Source organism: Trichomycterus rosablanca, chromosome 14 (assembly GCF_030014385.1).
Source record: "Trichomycterus rosablanca isolate fTriRos1 chromosome 14, fTriRos1.hap1, whole genome shotgun sequence".
In the NCBI taxonomy this organism is placed as follows: Eukaryota; Metazoa; Chordata; class Actinopteri; order Siluriformes; family Trichomycteridae; genus Trichomycterus; species Trichomycterus rosablanca.
In genome coordinates, this window is record NC_086001.1 from 2,362,499 (window position 1) to 2,388,797 (window position 26,299).

A 26,299-nucleotide genomic window follows, 5' to 3' on the forward strand; every position below is an offset into this window, starting at 1 on the left:
ATTGTTCCTACCCAAACGCTGGGTTGAGGCAGTTGGGTCACCTTGCTGGGTTATTTCTCTAAATTTCTTTAAGAATATAAATGTACATTTGTAACGGACAGTGTTGCCAGATTGGGCGGATTTTATTTAAAACTGGCAGGGAAATTGGCAGGTTTCAAGGTATCATGACATTGCAAATAAAATATTTCAAATGTCACTAATAATTTATAATTAATGATCTATAATAGAACAGCAGTATGTTTGGGCGGATTTCCATTTATTTTGGCGTATTTTGAAATACGTTGAAATATGCACAGAAATGGCAGGTGGGAGATTTGCTGCAGCGGTGTATTTGAGGTAAGTGTTTCTAGTTTATTTTAATATTTTAAATGCTAATAAAATAGATGTTTAAAATATTACTAACACTACGTTTAGTGTTATTCTCTAAATGTTTGCCTCTTTAAGTCATGAATATAAGTTTCCAAGGAGATAATGAACTAGCCAACATCAGCGATAGATATAATATCATTAGAGCGAATGGATATTGTAGCTTGCTGTCTGCCTGCATGCCTGCTGGCTAGCTAACCCAAGATAAAAAGCTCGCTAAGTTATTTTAAGTAATATGTGGCCAATATAACAAAAGCTAGCTAAGCTGTGAAACACGATTTTAGAAGCTACTGTAGTTAACGCTACTTTTGTAAGTGTGACCAAAGAGTTAAATACATTAAACCGCAATATCACTAACGATAATTCATATATCTTTTCAATGCTTCTAACCATAGTTTGTTTATTTGATCTCGTTTTGCTACTTTTTTAAGAGTCTGGATCTAACATGGTGCAGTGTTTACAGCAACAGGAACAGAAGAAGCCCTTCCTGTTTGTATTAGAGCTTGGAAGCTGTGAATGAGCATCCTTTAGAGCAGTGGTACCCAACCACCAGGCCATGGACTGGTCCCGATCTGCGGATCATTTATTACCGGGTCACACAGAAAGAATAAATCAATTTATTTCAGTTTTATTGCCAAAAAACATCTAAAATATTCTCATTTAATAACATCCGTCTGTTCCTCTTGACACATTTGACACATACCTGTCATGTCGTATAATTCTACCACCCAGCTAGTGTAGGAGCTGTGGAGAGGGAACATGACACCCTGAAAAACAAATTGGCTAAGTGCTGCACTGAAGCAAACATGCAGTGAACAAAGGCCCATGCAAAAGTTCTCATGCAGACGAGGATGAGAGAAAGCCAAAGCATGCTTCAGTCCTTTTGAAATGCTGTCTCAATCGTGTTCACTCTATGGATCCTCCACCAATGCCCCCTCCAGCAGCTGTGGGATGCACTGCAGTCAGCATGGCTTTGCATATCTGTGACAACCTACCAGGACTCTATTGGGTCACTCCCAGCCTGTCCAGCTGCTGTCCGTGCTACACACAGCACGACGGTTACTCTGGATATTAGCTGGTGCGCATAATCATGTGACTCGACAGTGTATTAGTATTCATGTAGTATTAGTATTTGTTTTTTAGTATTAAGAACATTTTAATTACTGCACTATATAAAAATCCACATGATGGACGTGTTCTACATAAAGGTCAATTATGTACCAACGTTAGATATAAAAGAAATGTACAAGTTACACATCATCATTTTTCTTGTAGAAAATGTTTCCATCAGGCTGAACCCTCCATGTCACTGTGGTGTTCTTCAACATGCCATGTTTCTCCAGCTTCCTCATAATCTAAAGAACAGAATTTTTTTAATTATTAATTATTTATATATTGGCTGTTTTATTGAAAAGACAAAAATCTTTTGCCAAAATCACACTACAAAGATTTAGTAAACCTCAAAATGCTGCAGTCCACAAAGCTATGAAATAACAATAATAATAATAATAAGCTCTGTTTAAATAATGCCTTTCTTATACTTATGGTCACTTTACAAAGATGTAATACAAAACACACAATGTTTTAGATCCCTGATAAAACTCAAAAGTGACGACTGTACAGCAGCATCAAACACGTTCTGATCAGACGTCACCTGCAGCTTCACCATTTTTCTCTTTATTGGTGGAACTGAGGAAGGAAAGAATATAGACACAAATCATTCAGTCATTTTTAAAATCTTAAATGACAAGGCAGCTAACTAGGAGTTGAGACAGACCCATTGTCATCCTAAAAAGAGCTCCGGTTCAAAAACAAACCAAGCTTACTGTAAGATTTATGTGGGTCCTGGGTATGTTGTGTGCTCCACCAGTGAGCAAACCTACTGGGATGTGTAATCCCACCAGACACCTTGTAAAAGACTCTAGTAAGAAATGACTGAGGTTCATGTGAGATCACTAAACCACCACTGGTGGCTCATTTACATTCCGAAGACTTGGGCCGAAGTGTCTGAGGCAGAAGTAAGTAAATAATATTTGTTTGCATGTCCAACAATATCATGGTCAGGTGTCTGAATACTTTTGGCCATATAGTAAACAATGAATTTATTTGTAATGTTTATATTTTTGATAAAGCCATAGTTTGGTCATTATGGTTATATGATATATCACACAAATAAGATGATTCTCTGGATTATGGATTATGATTGTTTAACTTGTTAATAAATGTCAAACTTAAAGATCCACAAAATCTTTATGCAGCTGCTTATGCTCAGATGTTCCTTTTAAAACCAACTACATTATTTTTCTTTAATCATTATTATTCCTTAATTACGTCTGAAGAATAAAATAAAATACTATTATTTAAATTGGATTTCTTCATAATAAAAGTAAAAGCAGTAATGAGCTAAGAGTTTATACTCTCCAACACTTTGTCAAGCGGATTTATACACCGATCAGATGCAGAGAGTTTTTTTAGGTGTTTTTAGCTGATCTGATCTGCAGCAGTAACAACAAAACTAAAAAAACTCACTGTAGTGACGGATGAATTTGTGCTGATAAGCAGAACTCATATCACCAAGCAATCCTCCCACAAATCTTCCACAGTTCTCATCTTTATAATAATTATCAGGCTGTCCAGGAGTCCAGTAGATGTTCTGAGCTTTGGTGTGATCAGACCAAGTCCAAGCGTCCCTGTAAAGTCCAAACCAAGAGTCGCCTTGACCTGATGCCACCTGCTGTAAAAGTGGACTAGAATAAGTAATTGCTGCACCACCAGAGCACCATAATCATAAATTTAAAGTAAATGACATGCTTGCTTTATGACAAAAGTTTGGGGATGGTTCTTTACTGTTCCAACTTGACTGTGCACAAAGTGAGGTTAATAATTACAGTTAAATAGGAGGAGGTATCCTGAACTCAAACCTACTTAATACATCTGGGTGACCTGGTGAAATGGGATGGGGGGTTGTTTTGTTTTCATTTATTTTTATTTTTATAATAAATGGTTACACATTACCACATAAACACTCCATATTCATGTGGAAAGAGTGGAGTCTGTTACAGCCACAAAGGCCTGGGGGCAACTCTATATTATCACCCAAGATTTTAAAATGAATGACTAATAAGCACAAGGACAGGTGTCTATATACTTTTGGATATAAACTGAAAAGCACGTCTAATACTGAATTTGTTTACAATGTTCTTACCATTCAGTAGGAGGATTGATAAAAGATTCAGCTTCATGACTGATGAGAAGCTGCGGAGAAAAAAATTAATGAAATGAAGTTAAAGAAGCATTTATCCCTGACCATGACTGTAGTTTGTCCCAAGCCTACTTAAACACTTGGCACAAAGCAGTAATGCAAGGCCGTAATCACAATGTATATACTGGGGGATGTAAAATTCTGGGCAGGTGAAGGTAATTTGTTTATGCCCACACCTACATTTTGTCTGCTGGCGGGTGTGTCTGTAGGGTTTCTTCGGGTTTATTTATGACAAATCAAATAGTGTATCATTGTTTGTTTATTAGGATTTTAACGTCATGTTTTACACTTTGGTTACATTCATGACAGGAACGGTAGTTACTCATTACACAAGATTCATCAGTTCACAAGTTTATATCACCAATTTACCTCACTTGCATGTCTTTGGACTGTGGGAGGAAACCGGAGCACTCAGAGGAAACCCACGGGGAGAACATGCAAACTCCACACAGAAAGAACCCGGACCGCCCCACCTTAGTATATCATTAACGAGTGAAAAGAGAGATCAGTGACACTTGTACCAAAGGTTTGTGTGCCACGTGTAACATGATTTAAATAAACCTTCCCTCTTTTATAGACACCACAGTAAAACTAAGCCTGCACACGTGAGAAGAGCTGAAAAAAAAAAAAAAAAAAACTTTTAATTTAAACAACATGTAATGTACCTGGCTCCTTCATTTCAAGAGAAACTACGTTAACATTTTAAATTTTAGTATAAATTCTAGGTAGCACTGGAGATGAGTACAATAAGAATTGTTCTAAGGTCCATCTGTGAGCAGCGTCTGAAAACTTCAGGCATTCATAGTTTATTTAAATAGCAGTTATGGCAGAAAATATATTTTGTGACAATTTAAATATAAAAAATATATAAAATAACAAACCAAAACCACAAGCTTAATAGCCAAAAAAATTAAGAGTATTTTTAATCATAACTTGAATTTTTCTCTGTTCAGGCTGCTCATTAAGCCTGTTTTATAAAGTGGGGTTCTACAGTGAAAGCTTTACATAAAATTCGCTGGTTTACATTTTGATAATGTTATTACTTTAACATGAATCAATAATTAAATGTAAAATAGTGTATGACTAGATATCATAACATAATGAATGATAAAAAATACAGCGTGTGTATATGAAAATGTCATTCTCATGGATATATTAAAGCTGCACTACAATCAAAGGCAGCTGAATAATATGTGTAAGATCCTAAAGCTAGAATTTTCTGTCCTCAAATCATTTTTTTGAACAGTAGAAGCCGAATTAAATGCCAATAGAATGAAACTGGGGGTTTCGAGCTTGTTTGGCCAGTGACCCCATTTAAAGAGCTCAAAGTGGTGCGACTCCATCACATCTTTACCTCTCAGCTTTTACAGAGTCGACAAGTGATTTCCTCAGGTAAAAATGTGTTTATGTAGCTGATACTTTTATCATCAGACCAGTTCCAAATGAATTAAATAGCCTAAGATAATAAAACTTTAAAAGTAAATAATAAAAATAATTTTAAGTAAGATTTTTCCTAGTTTTCATGCCACTTCATCTTGTTTTAAGGTAACACTGACCTTCCCTAATACAAAGATAAACGTGTGTAAAGCTTTAATATACACTAAATCTACCTAACATTATTCATAGCAAACCTACAAAATTTCAGTTTACACTCACTACTACTTAAAAGTAGACATGCTGAGTTGAAGCATTTGTACTTATTAGTAAATTCATCAAAACTATAAAATAATGCAACTCAAAATAAACAAATTAATCACCTAAGCTACTTTTTCAGTAGTCTTAAAACAATTCCTTCATATGCTGAATGTCTTTACTTCACTGCTAATGCATAATAAAAACGTTAATATTTAATATAAGAACATACCTGTGATGAGAAGATCTGAAAGTTAAAGACCGTGTCACAGTTTCTTTAAGATCTCTAAACTGTGTTGACGTGTCTTCAGAACTTATGCTAAACTTTAAATGCAAACCACCTTTTTACTTGGGAAAAATTTCCATCTCTGATGCTGATTTCCATTTTGACACAAACCCAAAAGCTTAAAAATCCGAACTGATCTGAATTTTGCATTTTCTTTGAAATCTGTGCAAAGCTTTAGATAATTTCCTTTACAAACCTCATTTCCAGATTTTATTATTTATCAGACAAAACTACAAAAAAGTTTTTCAATGTTTACACTGTCAAAATCAATAATCAAAAATTTGATGCCTGCAACACACTCCAAAAAGCTTCATGACTGATGAGAAGCTGCATAGGAAAAAGAAATAGTTAAATAAAATGTAAAGTTTTTATTGGACAGCACAGTATTACACTGTATTTGTTACGCAGTAAAAAAAAACAGTGAATTCAGGTCATTTGGTTAATTTATTTACAAACTGTGTAGAATTTCAATTAAACAAATATGCAGGAATTTGTTTTCTGTTTTACATATACACAGCTGAATAATTAAAGTTAATCCACCTTCTGCATGTTTTAGGAAGATGCGTAAGGAAAACCACATGGCACAGGGAAAACAAAGCCAGACACCGCTGGGATCTGTGTATAAGCGTCAGTGCTGCTACTGGTCGGCCGGGCATCTACACAGACATGATTGGGTATGACTGTGAAATTGTGTCCACCACAACCCTGACCAGGATAAAGTGGTTGATGAAAATGAAATAAAACTCATTAGTAAGTTCGCTCAGAATTCACTGAATGCCATGGCTGGACATCAGGAAAATGAAAGTACACTTAATAAACAATTTTACTTTTACTTAATACGCATAAATATTTACTGATATTTACTTATACTGTATTTGGCCAGAGGTGCTCACAAACTTTGTTCTGCATGTGCACCAATATTATTCAGCCAAACACTGATGTTCAGTACTTAATTCTGTGGAACAAACACATATTTGTGGTAATGTACTAAAATACAAACTTCTTTTTTTCTGCAAATCAATAATAAAAACTTTTTCTTTATCGTCCTCGGTCACTGAATTGAAAGATCATGCAAAGTACCAGTTTCCCTCATTTTAGCAAAATGCTTTACTTGAAACTCTCATTTAATAATAATAAATTATAAAAATAATAGTAAAACTTTTTAAGGCAGTGTACTGAATACTGTTGTCTTATGCCTAGTTCACACTACACGATTTTTGCCCTGATTTTTACTCGGCGACTGAAGGGAGATATCTAGCTTGCCAAATATCTGAATCCGAGTTGCCCGACTGGCAATGAGTGCGTTGTCGAACAGCCAATGAGAACGAAAGATACGGGGTGAGGGGAAACGCAGGTGAGGAGTTGTAAAAATGTAAAACAGGGGCCATGTGAAGGTAAAAATTTGTTAGTAATGTTCAAGTAGCCAATACTTTTCTCATCAGACCAGCTCAAATTAATTAAATAGCCTTTGAAAAACTTAACTATTATTTTGAAAAAAAAAATTCTATACAAACTTTCTTGCAGCTCAAGTTTTTTTCAGGTAACACAAAGATAAATGTGTGTAATGCTTTAATATACTAATTTACATAAAACTGATTCAATAAAATATATAATCAAAGCAAAACTACAACATTTCAGTTCACACAACAGTTTAGGGTTTGTACTTATTAACAGTGAATTTATCAAAACTATAAAATAACATGTGGAATAAAGCAAGTAAAAATTATAAACAAATAAAACGTATTGTATTAGATTAGTCAGGTTTTTTGCCTTGATAGGACATTTGCAAACTCTAATCATTCTTTTCATAAACTTAATGACAATCACCTGAGCCACTCGTCCCGTAGTCTTAAAAAACTTGAAGACTTGTGTCCGAATTCTGGACTGTTGATGCCTAATAAAGACTTCAATATTCAATATAAAACATACCTGTGATGAGAAGATTCGAAGGTGCCACAGTTTCTTTAAGATCTCTGAACCGAGTTTTCATTTGTTCAGAACTTATGCTAAACTTTAAATGCAAACCTGTACGTAGGAAAAACTTTCGTTTCTGATCCTGATTTCCATCTTGACACAAACTCAAAAGCTGTACAAGAATGTACTTTTATTCGAAATCCGAGTAGTAATGTAACGCTGGTACATAACTGACCTTTATATAGAACACATCAATCATGCCATGTGGATTTTTGTGGAAGATAAGCCTGAGTGCACCGTGATTAAAGGTAAATTAAAGTAAACTTAGAAACATCTAACAAATAAAAACGTGTTTAATCGAACAGTCTGTCTGTGATTGTGCACACGTCTTGTAAACACTATATGGCCGAAAATGACCAAGTCTACCTTCCATTTCATCCCAATAATGTTCTGTTGTGTCGAGGTCTGGTCTTTGTTTAGGCCACTGGATTTCTGAACATCGGGTTTATTGAACCATGACTTTACAGACTCTGCTTTGTGCCCAGGGGTACAGAGTCGTGGTCAACTAACTTAAAAAGTTAAGATAACACTTTAGCAATAACCATAATTCATTTGAGCTTAGTATCTTTCATGTGTTACAGAATACTGGCTTTACTGTAACCCGTGTTCAGTGTCAGGTGTGATGCTGCCTCCTGTCTGAGGTATTCTTCATCTGCTTTGTGTTATTTTGTTGATGTTAAAACAGGAATGAGACTGGACCCCATGAACGTTCGTTTCTGCAGCACAGCAGTACCAGTTAATTCTACAATATTCCAGTGCAAACACTTCAGGAACTTTAATGACAGACCTCAGTACAGCAGCTTCACACATTTACACACGTGTTTCCTCCCCTTCACCAATAAACAATTCATCATTTAAAAGTAACATGAACTGCACAGTATAACGTTAAACATAGCACATATGCACAGTCACACTGTATAAAACTCAAACATTAGTCAACTGTGACCATGCTGCTTAATGTAAACGTAATAACATTTAGACAACCAGCATAAAAGTAGCACATTTATCACCTGTCATAAAATAATCACAAACTAGCTGAAATCTGAACACGGATGGTTTACAAAAGAGAGATTATTGATAGAAAATAATCAGAGTACTCTACTTTCACAACACATAACATGTAATGAGAGCTTGTGCTTTCCCGTGCAGCTTATGTGCTGGAAACTAGTGGCACCTGCTGGTGGGGAATAAGAACCTCACCCAACATCACCAACACAAATATACAGGTTAAAGTATCAGGATTTCTATTTAAATATTAGGCTTGAGGTTCTGTTTCATGGTTTATGAAAACAATACACCAAGCAACTTTACTGCAAACACAGATAAGTTGTAAAGACTCAGAACGATAGAAGCTCTTTAAACCCATTAAATGGATATTATTACTTATTACACAGCATGAAACTCGCTCCATTACACTATACTAATGTCTAATTCGTTTCTAAATGCTATCCAAGTTTTACCTGTGGTAAATTACACTTAAACTACCCTTAATAACGTCTGATCTTTAAACAAAAACTATTATAAAATATTATAACGACAGTTTTCTTTGAATATAATCAAACATATACAGAGAAGGACGTTTAGGAGATTAGTTGATGTACTTTGTCGCCATCCTGTGGTTAATCTACTGCACTGATAAAGCATTGCTAGCCTGTTTTACACATAATAATATACTTTTGAAAATAAAAAAAGAAAATGCAAATTTTAAAACGTACCTGTGGTGGGTCTGACAAACCGAGTTTGGGGATGGTTTGGGGATGCAGGAAAGGGGATGAAGGTATCGGTACACCCTTAGTCTCAGTAAATAAGGAGGGTTGCATCAAAAAGAGCATCCAGTGTAAACACTGTACCAGATCAAATATGTGGATCAGAAGTAAAAGATACTGGATAGAAGATGAGAAGTGTAGACAAACTATGAGTACATAAGATTTTATAGGATATTTATTATAATTGTTTCACTGTATACTAAACATAAATATTTACTAAACATATACACTTGAACATTTACTTAAACATAAATATTTACTAAACATAAATATTTACTAAACATATATTCTTAAATAGTTAGTAAATACTTAAATATTTACTAAAATTAGAATGTCCAAAATATTACCTTTATTTAATCACAGTAAAATTGCTTTTTTTTTTAAATAATTGTGCACTCACTTTAAATCTCATTATAAGAACGTTATCAATCATTCAGAGTAGCCAATTTTTACAGCCAAGTTTTACAGACTGCTGTCTGTCATGCTAAACAGCTCAATAAAAAGTTGCTTTTCTTATAAAACCCATCAAAATAAAATAAAAAAAGCATGTTGAATGTTGATGACAGAAGGACAGAACCATTATTTTAGTATGGTTTGTATGCTTCCAACTTTGTGGCAGCGGGTTTTCTGTGCCAGCACGACTCTGTACCCCTGGGCACAAAGCAGAGTCTGTAAAGTCATGGTTCAATAAATCTGATGTTCAGAAATCCAGTGGCCTAAACAAAGACCAGACCTCGACACAACAGAACATTATTGGGATGAAATGGAAGGTAGACTTGGTCATTTTCGGCCACATAGTGTTTACAAGACGTGTGCACAATCACAGACAGACTGTTCGATTAAACACGTTTTTATTTGTTAGACGTTTCTAAGTTTCTAAATCTACCTTTAATCACAGTGCACTCAGTCTTATCTTAAATAAAAATCCACATGATATGGATGTGTTCTACATAAAGGTCAGTTATGTACCAGCGTTACATAAAGAAATGTACGAGTTACAGATGATCATTTTTCTTGTAGAAAATGTTTCCATCAGGCTGAACCCTCCATGTCACTGTGGTGTTCTTCAACATGCCATGTTCCTCCAGCTTCTGCACAATCTAAACAAATAGACCAGAAATGTATTACTGATAATTCCATCTATATTGCTAATCCTGAGTTAAAGCCTAATTCATTAACGCTGTGTTTGCTTTATAGACTGGTCACAACAGAAATCTGTAGTTTAAAGAGAACTATTTACAGTTTTGCACGTTTGTTAGAACTCTGTCTTTCAACACTATTAATATTAGTTCTCTGGAACTAGCTATGTCGGCTAGGATGTTATGCTTACTATTACTTAAGTGTTAGTAGTATGCTGTTTTGTGCATTCAATCCTCAGTTATACTGTGCTTAAGGTGTGACTGGGAGTCTACAGTACAGAGATAAGCAACGTGTCTGTCGTTAAGCTGTAAAATGTTGTAAACAGATAAGGGGCAACCGTTATCACAGAATAGAGGTTTCAAAGTCCAACACCCAAGTGTTAAAACAGTGATGTGACTACAGTAATATAAAAGGAAGGCCACAGATCTGTCTTTTGTTCTTCAGCTCACATATTGCTGTAAGCACCCACAATTGTGATTTAATAAATATGAGGTGTAAAATAAAACACACAATGTTTTAGAGTCATGATGAGACTCACCTTTGCCAAAATTGACGACTGTACAGCAGCATCAAACACTTTCTGATCAGACATCACCTGCAGCTTCACCATTTTTCTCTTTATTGGTGGAACTGAGGAAGGAAAAATATAGACACAAATTATTTAGATGTTTTTTTTTAATATTTATGACCTGAAATTACATAAAATACCATTTTACCAAATACCATTTGTTTTTGAAAATGTGTGTCATTAAGTTATTTGTAATGTTTATATATTTGACAAACTTTTGAACTTATTTATTCATAATAGTAAAACCAAAAGCATTAATGAGCTAAGGGTTTACACTCTCCAACACTTTGTCAAGCCAATGTTTTACACCAATCAGATGCATAGAAGTTTTTTTTTTAGCATTTTAGTTGATTCATGAAAGATCCCACAAAGGATTTGCAGCAGTAACAAGAAAAAAACCCTAGAAACTCACTGTAATGACAGATGAAAACGTGCTGACTAGTGCAGCTCCTATCATCGAGCAATCCTCCATAAAACCTTCCACAGTTCTCAGTTGTATAATAATTATCAGGCTGTCCAGATGCCCAGTAGATGTTCTAAGCTTTGGTGTGATCAGACCAAGTCTAACCGTCCCTGTAAAGTCCAAACCAAGAGTCGCCTTGACCTGATGCCACCTGCTGTAAAAGATTGTTTTCTGTTTCGTCGAGCGCTGTGGCCAAATCTGTGTGAAAACTTCGGCAGTAGGTCTGAGCATCGGCCCAGTTTAATTTGGGACTGGCGATGCCAACAAACCTGCTATCTCCAGGGTACTCAGCTGTAAAAACAAAGATGTGGTCATTTGATAGAAAGAAATAATACTTTGGCCATATACTGATGATAATTCTGTAATATAATGTATGTGCTATAATCATTCAGTCACAGACATAGAACAGCTGTGAAATGACACAAATCAGGAAACTGAAATCAGTGACATGAAACACGTCAATCACTAATATAAAGAAAACTTTTCACTTGAACTTTTTATTGAGCTGTAAACTGGCAACCTGGGCATGTAAAATTTATAGAAACTCTAAATACGGAAAAATCAAAGTCTGATAAATGATGTCAGAATCATAAAATCAAAAGAATTTGACTCACCATCGTAGCAGATGAAGGACTTACGTATGCTACATGGGCAATCATTCCAAACTCCTGAAGTTTTTATTAAAGCACATTGTTCAATTCCAAGTTCATTGTTAGGCTCTTCTGTGTTCCATTTTCGGAGAGTTATAGCAGACAGTGAGAGGTCATGAAAGGACCAGCGCCAGCTGTTGATGTCATTGTACAGACCAATCCAAATGTACGAAGTCCAGTTGTGGACTGCAGCTATTTGCCCAATCTTCAACAAATCATCGTAGGTCTTGACTGGAGCCAAGTCGGTGTACATCACTTTGCAGTAGCTTCTTGCATTTGGCCATGTCATGGTTTGATTAACCAAATAGAAAGTTGAAGCAACAGGCTGGACAGACAGGACGATCGGAGTAAAACCTGTTATCGAAATTTTAAAACACAAAACCACAACAGACGTAATAATAATATTTAACTGATTTTTCTGAGATTTTGAAGCAAAATGTTGTAAAAATCAAACCCCAGCAATGTGCCAGCACGTATCATGAGATGAAGGATGAACGATGGAATGAAAAGTGCAGCTCAAAGCTTCTTAAATGAGGGACCAATTTTAAGGATGTAAAAAGCTGCTTATAGTGTCCAGTTTGCCATGATGTAACTGAATGTAAATCTTCAGGATTTAGGTTAATAGTGGCTATAAACATTTTTGACCATTTTATTTATGCATTTTTCCCTTTTCTCACAGCTTTAGCATAGCCATTTCAATCTTACGCAGCTGGGGATCTCGATGGCGTATAAGGAGGACATATTTGCCTGACACACGCTCCTTCTCTTCTTACAAGCTTACATTTTGGTGAACTGGTAAAATGGAACACCAGTTTACCCAGTGAGGACACACTTCATAATCTTGTGGACAGAGTGAGTTAGGGGCAAATCTTTATTACTGCCCAGGGTTTTAGAATTAATTACCAATAAGCACATGGTCAGTTGTCTATATACTTTTGGATATAAACTGTTTGCATGAGTTGTGCTGGGTTGGTTGTGATGTAAAATCACGTCTACTACAGAATTTCTTACCGTTTAGTACAAGAACTGATAAAAGATTCAGCTTCATGACTGATGAGAAGCTGTGGAGGAAAAAAAGAATTAAATTATGTGAAATTAAAAGCATTTATTTGACAGCACAGTATTCAAGTCATTTGGCTAGTTTCAATAAAACAAACATGCAAACACTTTAATTTCTTATTTTATCAGTCATTCATTTTTACGTCTACATTTTGTCTGCTGGCTGTTGGCGAGTGTGTCTGTAAGGTGGCTTAGGGTTTATTTATGACAAATCAAACAGTAATGTACAGATACTTTTCAGCAGATATCACAGCTAACGAAAGCGTTTTTGTAGCCAGCTGGGAGTTCCTGCTTTCTGTTTGTTGTTTTAAACATTTTTATAAACCTTTATTTTAGGGTGTTTTTAGTTCTGATCATAAATAACATCCCAGTATTTTATTCCAGAACTTATTATAGTGTTGATGTGTTCTCCTCCTTTCACCATCCACTCAGAATTCACATCTTCTCTATATAGATTTCAGAACCGTCCACCAGTGATAGCAAATAGAGCAGCGAGATTGGTACTAAAGGTTTGTGCCACCAAGTAAGAGCCAAGTGAACCATGTGTAACATGATTTAAATAAACTTTCCCTCTTTTACAGACGCCACAGTAAAACTAAGCTAGATGCATGAACTTTGAGTTTAAAGATCCAGGTACAGGCAAAGAATCTTCTTTTCAAGAAAAAAATTTGTTTACATTTGAAATGTAAATGTAAATTCCAGACGTTAAAGCATTAGAGTTGTTCTGGTGCGTCTGAGAGCAGTGGCTGAAATCTCCAGACGTTCATAGTTTATTCAAATGAAAGTTATGCAAAAAATATCTTTTGTAACATGTTAAACAAACATAATGCATTAAAACCACAAATAGGCAGATAAATACTTACAAAATAGTATTTAATTGTAACTGTTGAAATCTGCTCTGTTCAGTCTGCTCATTAGGCCTCTTTATAAAGGGGGTTTATAGTGAAAGCTAAATATAAAACTCTCTGATTTTCATTTTAACTATGTTCCAATGCTCCATATAAAAACTTTATTAAAATTATTATTAAAAAAAGTCTTAAAAGTTAGATTTATTTGCACAAATTTCAATACAAACTGTTTATAAAACTTTTCTGCCGCTTTGTCTTTTTTTTAGGTAACTCTTGCCTTCCCAAACACAAAGATAAATGTGTGTAAATCTTCAACATACACTTAATTTATCTAAAACAAATAACATTAAACCAATAAATCAAAGCGAAACTATAAAACTTCAGTTCACACATCACCAAAAGTTTAGACATGCCGAGTTATAAAGGGTTTGTACTTAATAACAGTGAATTCATCAGAACTATAAAATAACGTGTGGAATAAAGCAACTACAAATAAACAAATTAAGAACGTTGCATTCTTTTCATAAACTTAATGACCATCACCTGAGCTACTCATCCAGTAGTCTTAAAAAACTCCTTCCTAAGCACTTTGTTAGTGTCTTCACTTCACTTAATCAGATTTGTGTCAGAATTCTGGACTGTTGATGCCTAATAAAGACTTCAATATTCGATATAAAACATACCTGTGATGAGAAGATCCAAAGCTTAAAGATCAGTTTCCTTAAGATATCTGAACTGAGTTGATGTTTCTTCTGAACCTAAGCTAACCTATGCAAACCAGCTGTTAAGGGGGGAAATTTCCATTTCTGAGCCTCATTTCCATCCTGACACAAACCCAAAATCTGTGACCAGCTAATTTTCTTCAACTTTTATTTAACTGATGCAGCTACAAAGATTTCTCTGACAAAATCAATTAGATTTTTCATTTGTAAACAAACTTAAAGTTTGATGTCTGCGACACACTCCAAAAATGTTTGGACAGAGGCGTGTTTACCCCATCCCTCAGCTTTCTTCTTATGAACCTTTTAATGGTTTGGGAACTGAGGACACTAGATGCAGAGGCACTTTTTTATATTTTTGCTTAATATGAGACTTCAGCTGCTCATCAGTTTGTTCTTTGTGATCGATGCATGAATCACGCAACAAACATCTTTTTTCCAGCAGGAAAATGTTTCACCAAGAGGTCAATGACCATGTGGATGGAGGATGACCAACATCAAGATCCTGTCATGGCCAGATCAATCTCCAGACCTGAACCTCATCAGAAACATCTGAAATGTGATCAGGAGGAATATGGAAGGTCTCAAACCATCAAACAAAGCTGAGCTGCTTGATTCTTTGCATCAGGAGGGGCATAAATTATTGCATTAAATCTTGATGTTTTGAATGTTTTGAATGTCTCTTAGTGTATGCTAATTTGGTCAAGTCTCTTGCAAATTGCTCTGGGTGAGATGGCGGAGGTGAAAAGGATACGCTGTTGTATCCTTGCTTAAGAAACCTCCTGCCTCCTTGATTCGCATTTAAAGAATTTAGACGCTCTTGTGGATGGCCAAGTCAACCAGTGAGTCATGTATTAAAAAACATTAATAATTAGCACTTTGATATGTGAGATTTTTTAATCTGCAAACAGAAAACATGAAACAGGTTGAATCTCAGCTCTGCTACCGGCAGGCTGGGCGCCTACGCGAACAATGATTGGCCTGTTCGCAGGGAGGGTGTCGGAGGGGATTCCTCATAACTGATGTTACCTCTGTGTTACAACAGCGATGCTCATTTCAGTAATAGTTACCCACAGAAGCTGTCTCCCCTCTGAACCTCTAACCATTAACTCGGTTCTGCTTGTAAATAATTCTCTTTGGTCCCAGCAACTAAGCTTGGACTGAGACTCACATTCTCATGTGCACATGTTTTCTCCTCTACATAAACTCCATCCTCCCTGTAATAAACTGGAAGCTTTCTCCGAGTGTCGGTGTTACTGAGGTTCTTCCTGTGCACACTCAGGTTTTGCAGGGACTCACAGTGAAAAATGACACCTAGTTAGAAGATCAGAGCACCAAGATTTTTTGATGTTCTACCACCAAGACTGCTATCAAATTCATCAAATTACTTTATCAAATTATCAAATGACCTGGATATGGCAAAATAAAAACACAAAGCGCAAAATGTAATTATAATAATACACTTTTATTTAGTTAAAGACACCAGAGTAGTATGTCAATGAGAGTTAAAAGTTATACAGTGAGGTAAAAAAAAAAGTAACTGTCTCCTTTTTGATTCCCTATTAATCACATTAAATTATTGAAAATCAATAACTAAAAATAGTATCACATCATAAAACCTGCAGTGCTTCTATTTTGAAGCAAGAAGCAAGAAGAGAAGAGCTAAAGTCCTCTACAGAGACATAAACAACTAATATTAAAATAGACAAAAGTTATTTGTAGAAATTGCTTCCAGTTATCAAGCTAATTAGTAGTTCTCATCCGTGCTATCGATCAACCAGGCACCCCTCACAGATACGCTTGGCTTAAAAAATGTTAACGGGCCACAGTTTGGACATCCGTGATCTACAGGTTATGGGTTGTTGATTTTCTTAAAGATGTTTCCGTCTGAGCCGGCCCTCCACGTTACTGTGACGTTCTGCAACATGCTGTGTTCCTTCAGCTTCTGGTTGAGCTAAAGAACAGAACCAGAATTCATTTGAATTCAATAAAACTGATTTTAAAAACGTATGTGAACTTAATATTAAATCAATAATAAGGAATACTGACCAAATATATGGCCAGAAATATGTAGACACCTGACCATGACTCATGTGATTGTGAGCAATCACAATTAAAAACTAAAGACATTACTATGAAGCCTTTAATGTTCTGGGGAAATCTAACCAAATTATTTTGGAGTGTGACTGGGGAAATCTGTGGCCATTCATTAAAAAGAGCATTTGTGAGGTCAGGGCTCTGTGGCTAAAACATCTGAAATGAATAATTAGGAGACGTGTCCACATCCTTTTGAGCAGAGTGTATGTGTTAGATAAAATATCAAGGTGTCCATAAACTGTCCTTCTCCTCTTACCTCTGTGTTACGACAGCGGTGCTCATTTCAGTAATACTTAACCACAGAACCTTTCTAAACAGGTTCTCGTCCCCCTCTGAATATTAAACAACCCCAACACCCCTAATCATCAATGAAAGATACTAAATATCCACTATTTTGGCTGTGTCCCAAACCACAAACCTCAAAACTCTTACTATCTACTGTTGTATGTCAAATTAATTCACTTGTCCATGCTGTTATTGGTACACTATGTAGTGTACATTATGTAAACACAGCCAGTCTGCTTTTGTCTCTAGAAACTTAGCATGTCCACCAGATAACCACCAGGTCACAAGTGCACAACTGGAGTCACAACTGGAGTCTTAAATTATCTTTTAATTCTCAGTGATTTAATAGGCAGATGTTAGATGCTGCCGCCAGTTCCCATTCTCATAGCAGGAGAAGTGGAAATAAGTGGAATTTTCTGTTGAAAGCTAATGTACATCAGAGGAAAACACATACAAACACAAAAAATCAAGTAAAGCATTTTTTGGTGCACTTTGGATTGACTCACCAGGGCCAGAATGGCTGACTGCACAACTGGACCGAACACGCTCTGATCAGACCTCAACTTCAGCTTCATTATTTGTCTCCTTGGTGGATCTGTAAAATACATAAAAATACAAACAGAAGATTTAGCTGATTCTTTTTTTAGATTCTGTCCTTCTATCAAACCTGATTTATTCATTTTCTCCAATAAAGTCCCTGCTAATCCCAGGTCACATGACAGCTTCATGTCTGAGAGGATGAAGGCTTACAATTATTGTGGTAAACCACATTTTTAAACAGTAGCTCATGTTCAGTTACTGGATGAATCAATGAGCTTGGATCTATCTGAGGGTTGGTGCTGACTGTTCAATATTGGACACTTAAGCTCTCAGACACAAGAGACCAGGTGGTGACAACCAGAAACGTTCTCACCCAGAGAACAGGATCAATTGTGATTTCTTTCTAACCGTGCCCCTTCTCCAGATTCTGTGAATCTTTTAATGATATTTACACTGTAGGTGGTGTACTTCCAAACCATTCTGATCTTTCCATGAAAAGTTTTAAGAAATCTGGAGAAATTCATTTGCAGAATCCACACAATGCTGAGTTACTACATTATTAAAAAGTGAAGTAAACAGGGGTAAACATGCATTTGTTCCAACTTTAATACATTTACATTTTTTTTTTATTATTTCTACATTTCTGTGTGTAATTAATGTTGGTTTTGGAAGCACTAGAGTAAGACCAAACTTTGACCTGTTAATCTACTGTAAGTTTACAGTCTCTTAGATATGACCGATTACTTCTCCTCCCACCCTCACCGTTTCCAACCAAAATATAAAAGTGTGGAAACTAGTACAAACTGGTTTAATCTGATTGAATAAGAACCTGGACCACAAATTCCACAATCTTATGAATCAGTAGAAGTAAATATGAAACAAAACTTACAGCTGTGGCAAAAGAAGTAGTGTAGATTAGAGCATCTTTCATCATCAAGCAGTCCATTAACAAACCTCCCACATGCCTCATTACCATAATAATTATTGGGCTGTCCGGAATTCCATGACAGCGAAGAAGCGTAGGTGCCGTCCACCCACTTCCAAGTATCCCTGTACAGACCGAACCAAGAAGAACCCTGGGCTGATGCTATCTGAGCTAAGGCGCTGTTTTCACTTTCAGCAAACACAGAGGCCAAATCTGTGTAATGAGTTCGACAGTAAGTCTGAGCATCGGTCCATATCAACGAAGAACTAGAGATTCCAATGTACCTGCTGTTTCCACTGAGCATGGCTATAAAAAGCAAGGGGTGAGATTAGTACCTCAGTTTAAATCTGTAGACATTTTAAGAGCATTCTAAGCGCAGATAAAAGAAAACAAGCATGAATCAGGATGTTTACTCACCATTGTAGCATATAAAAGCTCTTAATGACGTGCATGAAGTATCTGCCCATACTCCTGATGGTTGCATTAAAGCACACGATTCTGCTGCTTGCCAATTATCAGGTTCTCCTGGAAACCACTTATTTAGAGTTAACCGGAGGTCATTCAAGGAAAAGCGCCATGAGTTAACATCATTGTACAGTCCAATCCAGACAGCGCTCGTTACACCCTTAAGTGTAGTCATATTCCTTAGCTTTAACACGTCACTAAAATTCTTCACAGTAGCCAGGTCACCATTTTTCTGCCCGCAGTAGCTTCTTGCATCTGACCATGTCAACAGCTGCTTGATGAGAAACAGACGTGGGACGTCGTCAAACGACAGGATGAACTGAACAATGCCTGGAGATGAAATATTAATATTAAATGAGAAGCAGACGGTGAATAGGCTTCACTAACTGTAAACTCTTTGAGAACAAAAATTTTTGATGAGTCGAAAGGAATCATTTTGCTTTTTTGAAATAGAACCGACTCAACCGAAGCTGAATGTATGCAAAAATGGGGCAGGGTTCATAATTACATTTAATGGTGAATAATTCACAAACTCAACAGTGAGCATGTTACACTCATGGTTCAATTTGTCTAATAAAAGAGATCACCTACCAAATATTTCTTATATATTACTTCATTTACATTTCTGCTGGCAAAATGGTGAGCTGTTTACATCAGTGGAGCGCGTCAGGTAATCCAGATCACCACAGTACTTTTGACTGTAAAGTTGGTTTCATATTCGGATTTCTTTCTTCAATAGCTTTTAAAACATGTGTCCAAAAAGGCTAATCTGTGTAACTGCTCATTGTTGACAATCAAGACAATCAACTACATCTCAGTTTACTACAGTAACAGATGCTTTTCAACATGTAAACAATACATTATTGCTTTCAATGTGTGCAGTAACCGCTACGAGAGCTCTGGGAGTCTAAACTCTCACATAACACAGAAACAGCAGCAGATAGAAATCATAGAGGTCCAAGCACTAAAACCATTTTTTGTTTTAGGAAATACTTTTAATAGCTTTTTAACAGCTCATTGCTTTGAATTATGATAGAATAAATAAACAGGCTTTACACTATATTTACAGACTACATGTTATTAGTTTATTTTTGTGAGGTTTTTGACCTCTTCACCTCTTCAATTGGCAACTTAATTACTGCCTTATTAAGCTGACAGAATGTAATAATAAAAAAAAATCAATACCTTCCAAACAATTCTTCAAAACTCTCCACAACAAGTTTAACTTCATCAATTGTAAGCCAGAAGACAAACTACACCTGCTATATTAACACTGTCACCCTTTATTACAAAGTAATAACTGAGTTTTATGAAATAATTTCAATAGGTTTTAAAGTATTCGTCATATTGCTCCAATACCAGTTATATATTATCAAGGGTAACCCACATTACATAATACAACTCTTATATTGATACTGTCACCCTTTATTTCATAGTAATAAAAGATTTATATTAAATAATTTCGATAACTTTTGAACGAATGGTCACATCCAAAACAAGTTGTATAATTAATGACAGTATCAATAGAAGAGTTGTAGTATGTAATGTGGGTTACACTTGATAAAATACAACTTGTTTTGGACCACTGGTTTAAAAGTTATTGAAGTTATTTTATAAAAAAATTGTTGTAATAAATGGTGACCGTGTCAGTATGAGAGTTGTAGTATGTAATGTGGGTTACTCTTGATAAAATACAACTCTTATATACTTGTTAAATACAACTTGTTTAAAAGTTATTGAAATTATTCCAAGCATTCTAAGCATTCTAAAAATGTGTTATAAAAGGTGACAGTCAATATAAGAATTGAAGTATGTAAAATGTGTATTTTTATAAAACACAGTTTGTTTTGGAGCAATATGACCAGTTGTTCAAAAGCTATTCAAATAAATTCAAAATAATAAATCTACCACCAGAATTCAGCTCATGATAAAGCTGTCATTAGCTAAAGATTCCTCATAACTGATGCAATTATGACCTCTGCTGGCTGATCGAATGGGGGGGGGGGGTGGAGTTAGGTGTGTTAGAAAGGGAGATCTGCAGCAGTGAAGAGAAAGATAAATGCAATCGGGGATTTGGATACGTCTAGATTGGGAGGAAAGTTGGGGAAAATGCAAAAGAAAAAAGATGAAACATGTGGTCTCTTAGAAATATCAGGAGAAAAACGCCAACTGGAACCTCATGCTTAGAGGAAGTTTGGAAGATCATGAGCTCCCCAAGAGCCACAGAAAACAGGTCTGAAATGGATTAGAAACAGCTAAACAGAAATGGATGGCACTGCACACAGTCAAGCAGGGTTTACTTATTGCTCATAGGGTGGCACAGAAACAAAGCCTCTTAAAAGCAAGAATTAAAAAACAAGAATTCAGAATCTGAAGTTAATTTATCAAATTTATAATTTATCTCCTAATCTCATCCTAGCCAGTTTCCTTGTTTTGCCACTTCCTGTAAATTACCTCGATCAGCCAGCAGAGGGAGCCACCACACAGGGGCAGTAAAAGCCTTCAGGATGTTAAAATCAGACGAGTCTTTTACAATAGAAACTGAAACCAAATGACTCCTACTAAATATTTAAAAATCACATCTCTGTATCACAAGTGGGTACGATATGATCTGTACAATAACATCATATAATGTATTTAATCTCAAGGTATGAATCATTTACCCAATGGAGGCACTACCTGCTCATTTAAAGAATTTAATTGATACTTTATTTTAACTTAATCTGATAGAGCTACTTGTTTGTTTACATTTATCCACCCATTTTAATGTGGAAACTCTGCGTTTGTTTGGTGTAGTGATATAAATGACAATGTTGGAAGTGTTAAAAGCTCAGTATTTGTTTTATTATTATTATTTATTGATTATTGATTTCTGTATTTTATTTATTTATTACCTAAGAATCATTAATGGTTTATTATGGTTTAATCTAATACATAGAGTGCAAGTGAACTTAATTGTGCCAATATTGCACATATAAGAATGAATGTTTTAAAATAAATAGCTAATAAAATGTGTATCATTAAACATTCTAGTTTAGAAATGAATAAATAAATAAATAAATAAAAGGTTTAGAAATGAGTTCTTACCAGTCAGACACAGGAGGAGAAAAAGATTCAGCTTCATGACTGATTATCTGGGGAATTAAAAAGAAAAGTAAAATTCTTGTAACATTTAAAACTAAATAAAATAAAATATGAACTTAAGTACAATAAGCATTACAATCCCAATTGCACAAAAATTGGGAGTAAAATGCAAATAAAAACAAAACAGCAGATGTTTTATCTTTTACAGATATTTATTTGAAAACAGCAAAACAGAAGAAATATTTCATGTTTTAGCTTATCAACTTTAAAGCCTGCAACACATGAAGAAAATGATTGAGACAGGGACAGTGTAAGAGCGAGTTATTTGGGAGATGATTATAAAAGCCTGTTCTCAAACTCTAGGTGAGTGTTAACAAAAATTCAGACCTCTGTGGGCCAAAGTTCTATCAAACTTTAGCAAACTTTAACTTTATGCAACGCAGAGATCACAAAGAACAAACACGGTTTTCATGACACTGCTGGACTACAATGAGTAGGACATTTCCCTCCAGGACACCCACAGGCAATGATGAAGCTTTTAGCGTGAACACGAGGCGACAAGATGCAAACAATCAATTCCAGTCTGATTTTAAGATGGCTGAAGAAGAGTCACGTCATGTCCCTGTCAGTGTGAAGGCAAGTCGGTGATGCAAATTGTGAACTGACATTAAAAAAAAGAAAGAATCACTACAGCACAGTGACTTCAGTGGGAAAGGTGAGGAACCACAGTGCTATACACACCCTTGTCCCCATTTTTTTATTGTCTTGTAGACGTCAAACTCTTAATGTGTTTATATTTACAAAATACAATAAAGTTGATCAGTGAAAACATTGTTTCTACTTTCGTCTGTTAAGTCAAGATTCTAAATATTTTATTACATTTTACACAATGTCCCAAGTATTTTGGAAATAAGGTTTATATCTAATATTTAAATCTTTCCAACTTTTTGGAATTTAGTTTGTAAAATTAAAATTCATAAACCTTTTGTTGTTACTACAAACAATTTGATTTGAGTGACTGAGTAAATAAAGGAAAACAGTCTGTTCTGTCCAGATTGTTCTGCCTGTGTAAAGTTTCACCTCCTCAATACATTTGACATTAACTTTATATTTTTGCTTCTTAGCATGAACATTCCATGTCTAGTAAAATCCAATAAAACAAAATGGCCAAAAAAAACCTGAACTATTTACTAAATTCTCCACACGGAAAGCCCAAACCATTCCACTTGGGAATCGAACCCAGGACCTTCTCGCTGTGAGACGTTGCGGCTACCCACTGTGCCGCCCTACTAAATTATTAAAAATGTAAGTAGTTTTCAAAACCCTTCGCATTTCTAACATTAGAGAAATAATAACCTTAAACAGACTTGAATTCAAACCTGAATGTTGTAAAGAGCCACACTGATTTATCACATCCTAATTTTACTTATTTTTATTGGGTAAAGTACTTTTTTGAGCAGTCTTATAAATATTGTGTCTTAGTCGAAGGGCTGAGATAATTAATGAACTTTTTAAGTCTCCAAACACCTAATAAGCTCTGTAAGTAAACAATGTCTGATTTACATGTACAGCATTTAAAACTGTAATGAAAGCATTTTTGCCTTTACAACAACAGTAAACACAGCCAATAAACAATGTAAGTTAAATCGTGCAGTAACTCAAAAATTATTTAAGAAAAACTTTACAAACATTCATTTATGGAGATTTAAGACCATCACACAAGATATTTTTTCACAATTCTGGACTGTTTGAACAGAAAAAATCCTTTTAATAAAACAATTAAGATGAAAACGTACCTGAGATGAGTGAGATGTGTGAGATGTGTTAGAAGATTAAGTCACAGCTCTGAACAGAATGGACGTGTCTGCTGAATTCAGTTTATACTAAAGGTCACATGCAAACCACCTGTAATTGAAAACAATTTTCATTTACACAAACCAGAGAGCTCAGAAATGTAGCGCAATTGTGCTGAATATAAAATTCCTTACAGTAACTGCATTCTGTAAACAAACATTTAGGATTCGATGCTTGGGTATAAAAGGAGAATTTAGCAAAATAAAGGCTCAATTTTTGCATTTTAAGGTGGAACATGCCTCACCACTTAGTGTGACAGATGTAGCCACATTTACTTGGGAGTTCAGGAAAACCGTTTTTACCTTACACAGTCCACCACTGCATTAATAAATGCAACCTGAAACTCTACAATTCAAAGAGAAAGTCGAACATCAACACTGTGCTGCCTGAGACAGATTAAAAGACAGTAAAAACATGTGCTGATGTCAGTTCATGTTTCAGCTGGAAACAATGGGTGTCACGTTCTACCTGCGAAAGAAAAGATCCATCCAGACTGTTACCAGTGAACAGTGCAAAAGTCAATACATGTCATTTCAGGGAAATACATGCTGCCATCAAGGCGATGACAATTTATTATTTATATTATTTATTTTTATTATTAATTGTTAATTGTTACATTGGTCTGCCAGAATTTTTACACTGGATGCCCATCCTGGCGCTACACTGCTATTTCTATTCAGGCTTGAGAGCGGTACTAAGAGCACCAACAAGCCAGAAATACAGAAATAAACACCAAAATAAATATATTAGTCTAAAAGACGGAGACAGACAAATGAGGAAGGACTCGCAGTGTGTCGGATGCAAAGCACTAGTGTGATAAATTTGGACATGTAAAATACTACAGCGCCAACTGCTCCTTTTTGTTGAAAGCAAATAAAAAGTAAGGTTTCTGAGGTGCTTCATGTCAGAACATTAGCACACCTGAATTTAAACGACACTTTAACCACTGCAGGTCTTAAACAAAATCACAAAACCCTCACAGGTACTGAGTCAGTAACCATCCATACTTACTAACAGTCGAAAATAAACCAAGGCTAAAAGTTTGTGGACATCGTGCTGGAGAACACAACAGTGATGTGACGTGATCTTTTACAGATTGGATTGTGGATTAAATACAGCAGTAATGAGTTTTAATGACACATTTGTAAAACCTAGAACTGTGTTTAAATGTTGTTGTTTTTGCTGTTTTTCCACTTCGTTTGTGTACACGGCTCTTTTGCATAAGTTGTTTTGCGTACGAGGAAACTGGTTCGCCATGTTCCCACTGTTGGGCCCATAATGGTCAGTAAATGTATCATTGTGGCTCGACTGTCGCTTTACACAGAGAAGTCCTGGGATCGATTTCCAGGTGGAATGGTCTAGGTTCTTTGTGTGTGGAATTTGCATGTTCTCCCTGTGTCTGTGTGGGTGAGGTGAATTGGAAGGGAATTATGTGATCCTGTAACTACCTGTCCTGTTATAAATGGAACCAAAGTGGAAAACATGACATAATGAAGCATGAAGTCCTAATAAATAAATAAATTTAACTATATTCTTGTTCTCAGTCCCATAAAATTAATTTCATATACTTATATAACATGTATCATAAAATATACAATCATGTACCACAATATACACACATAACATCATATCACATGACTGGATAAGTTTGGAAAAATCTTTAATTAAAGTGAATTTATTATGAAAAAATCCCTAATAAAGAAATAATTATATTTAACAAAACCACATGTACCACAAAACTTCTTAGAAATTCTTACAAACAACATTCTTTACATTTTAAATTTTTAGGTTGATCAGGCTGTCTAGGAACCTTTAAGCAGTAATGATGGAAGTCCTGTGTTCCTGAGGTGTTTATATGACTGGGTTGTGCAAGTCCACTATTACTTGGTAACTGGTTTGCGCCCAGTGATTCTGGGTAAGCTGGACCCACCACAACAGTGACAAAGATAAAACGGTGGTCAAATATGAAAATGAAATAAAAGTACTGTATTAATTATCACCCTGAATATATGTTATTAACTTCATATTAATAACATAGAAAACAAGTCAGACTTAAGAAGGACACAGTGATGTTTGTGTACGTGCAGGTATCAGCACGTCTTCACTAGCGTGTACGTCACTGAGGTCCAGGATCCAGTACTGCGGGATTTACTTTCTGTAACACAAACAGTAGAAGCAATTCAACAAAATGAGCCACAACATAAGAAACAGGATAAAACGTATAATAATATAAGCTTTTATATTTACAGATAAAAGATTATACTTATAATCCCTTATATTTCTCATGTACACACTGTTAAGATCTAAAATCTTTTT

General features: G+C 35.4%; 1 protein-coding gene and 1 long non-coding RNA gene across 2 annotated transcripts in view; one reads left to right on the plus strand and one right to left on the minus strand.

The window, feature by feature from the left end:
* The first annotated feature begins 240 nt into the window (after positions 1–240).
* LOC134326525 (uncharacterized) lies at positions 241–15,972 on the plus strand. The gene is made up of 3 exons (XR_010014519.1): positions 241–336; positions 12,787–12,959; positions 15,176–15,972. It is a non-coding gene; the product is annotated as an uncharacterized LOC134326525 (long non-coding RNA).
* Positions 15,973–26,073: 10,101 nt separating this feature from the next.
* LOC134327081 (uncharacterized) overlaps positions 26,074–26,299 on the minus strand; it is a 36,761-nt gene continuing 36,535 nt past the window's right edge. The window contains exon 10 of the mRNA XM_063009163.1: positions 26,074–26,138. Coding sequence (XP_062865233.1) covers positions 26,074–26,138 — 65 coding nt within the window. The remainder of the gene's footprint in view (positions 26,139–26,299) is intronic.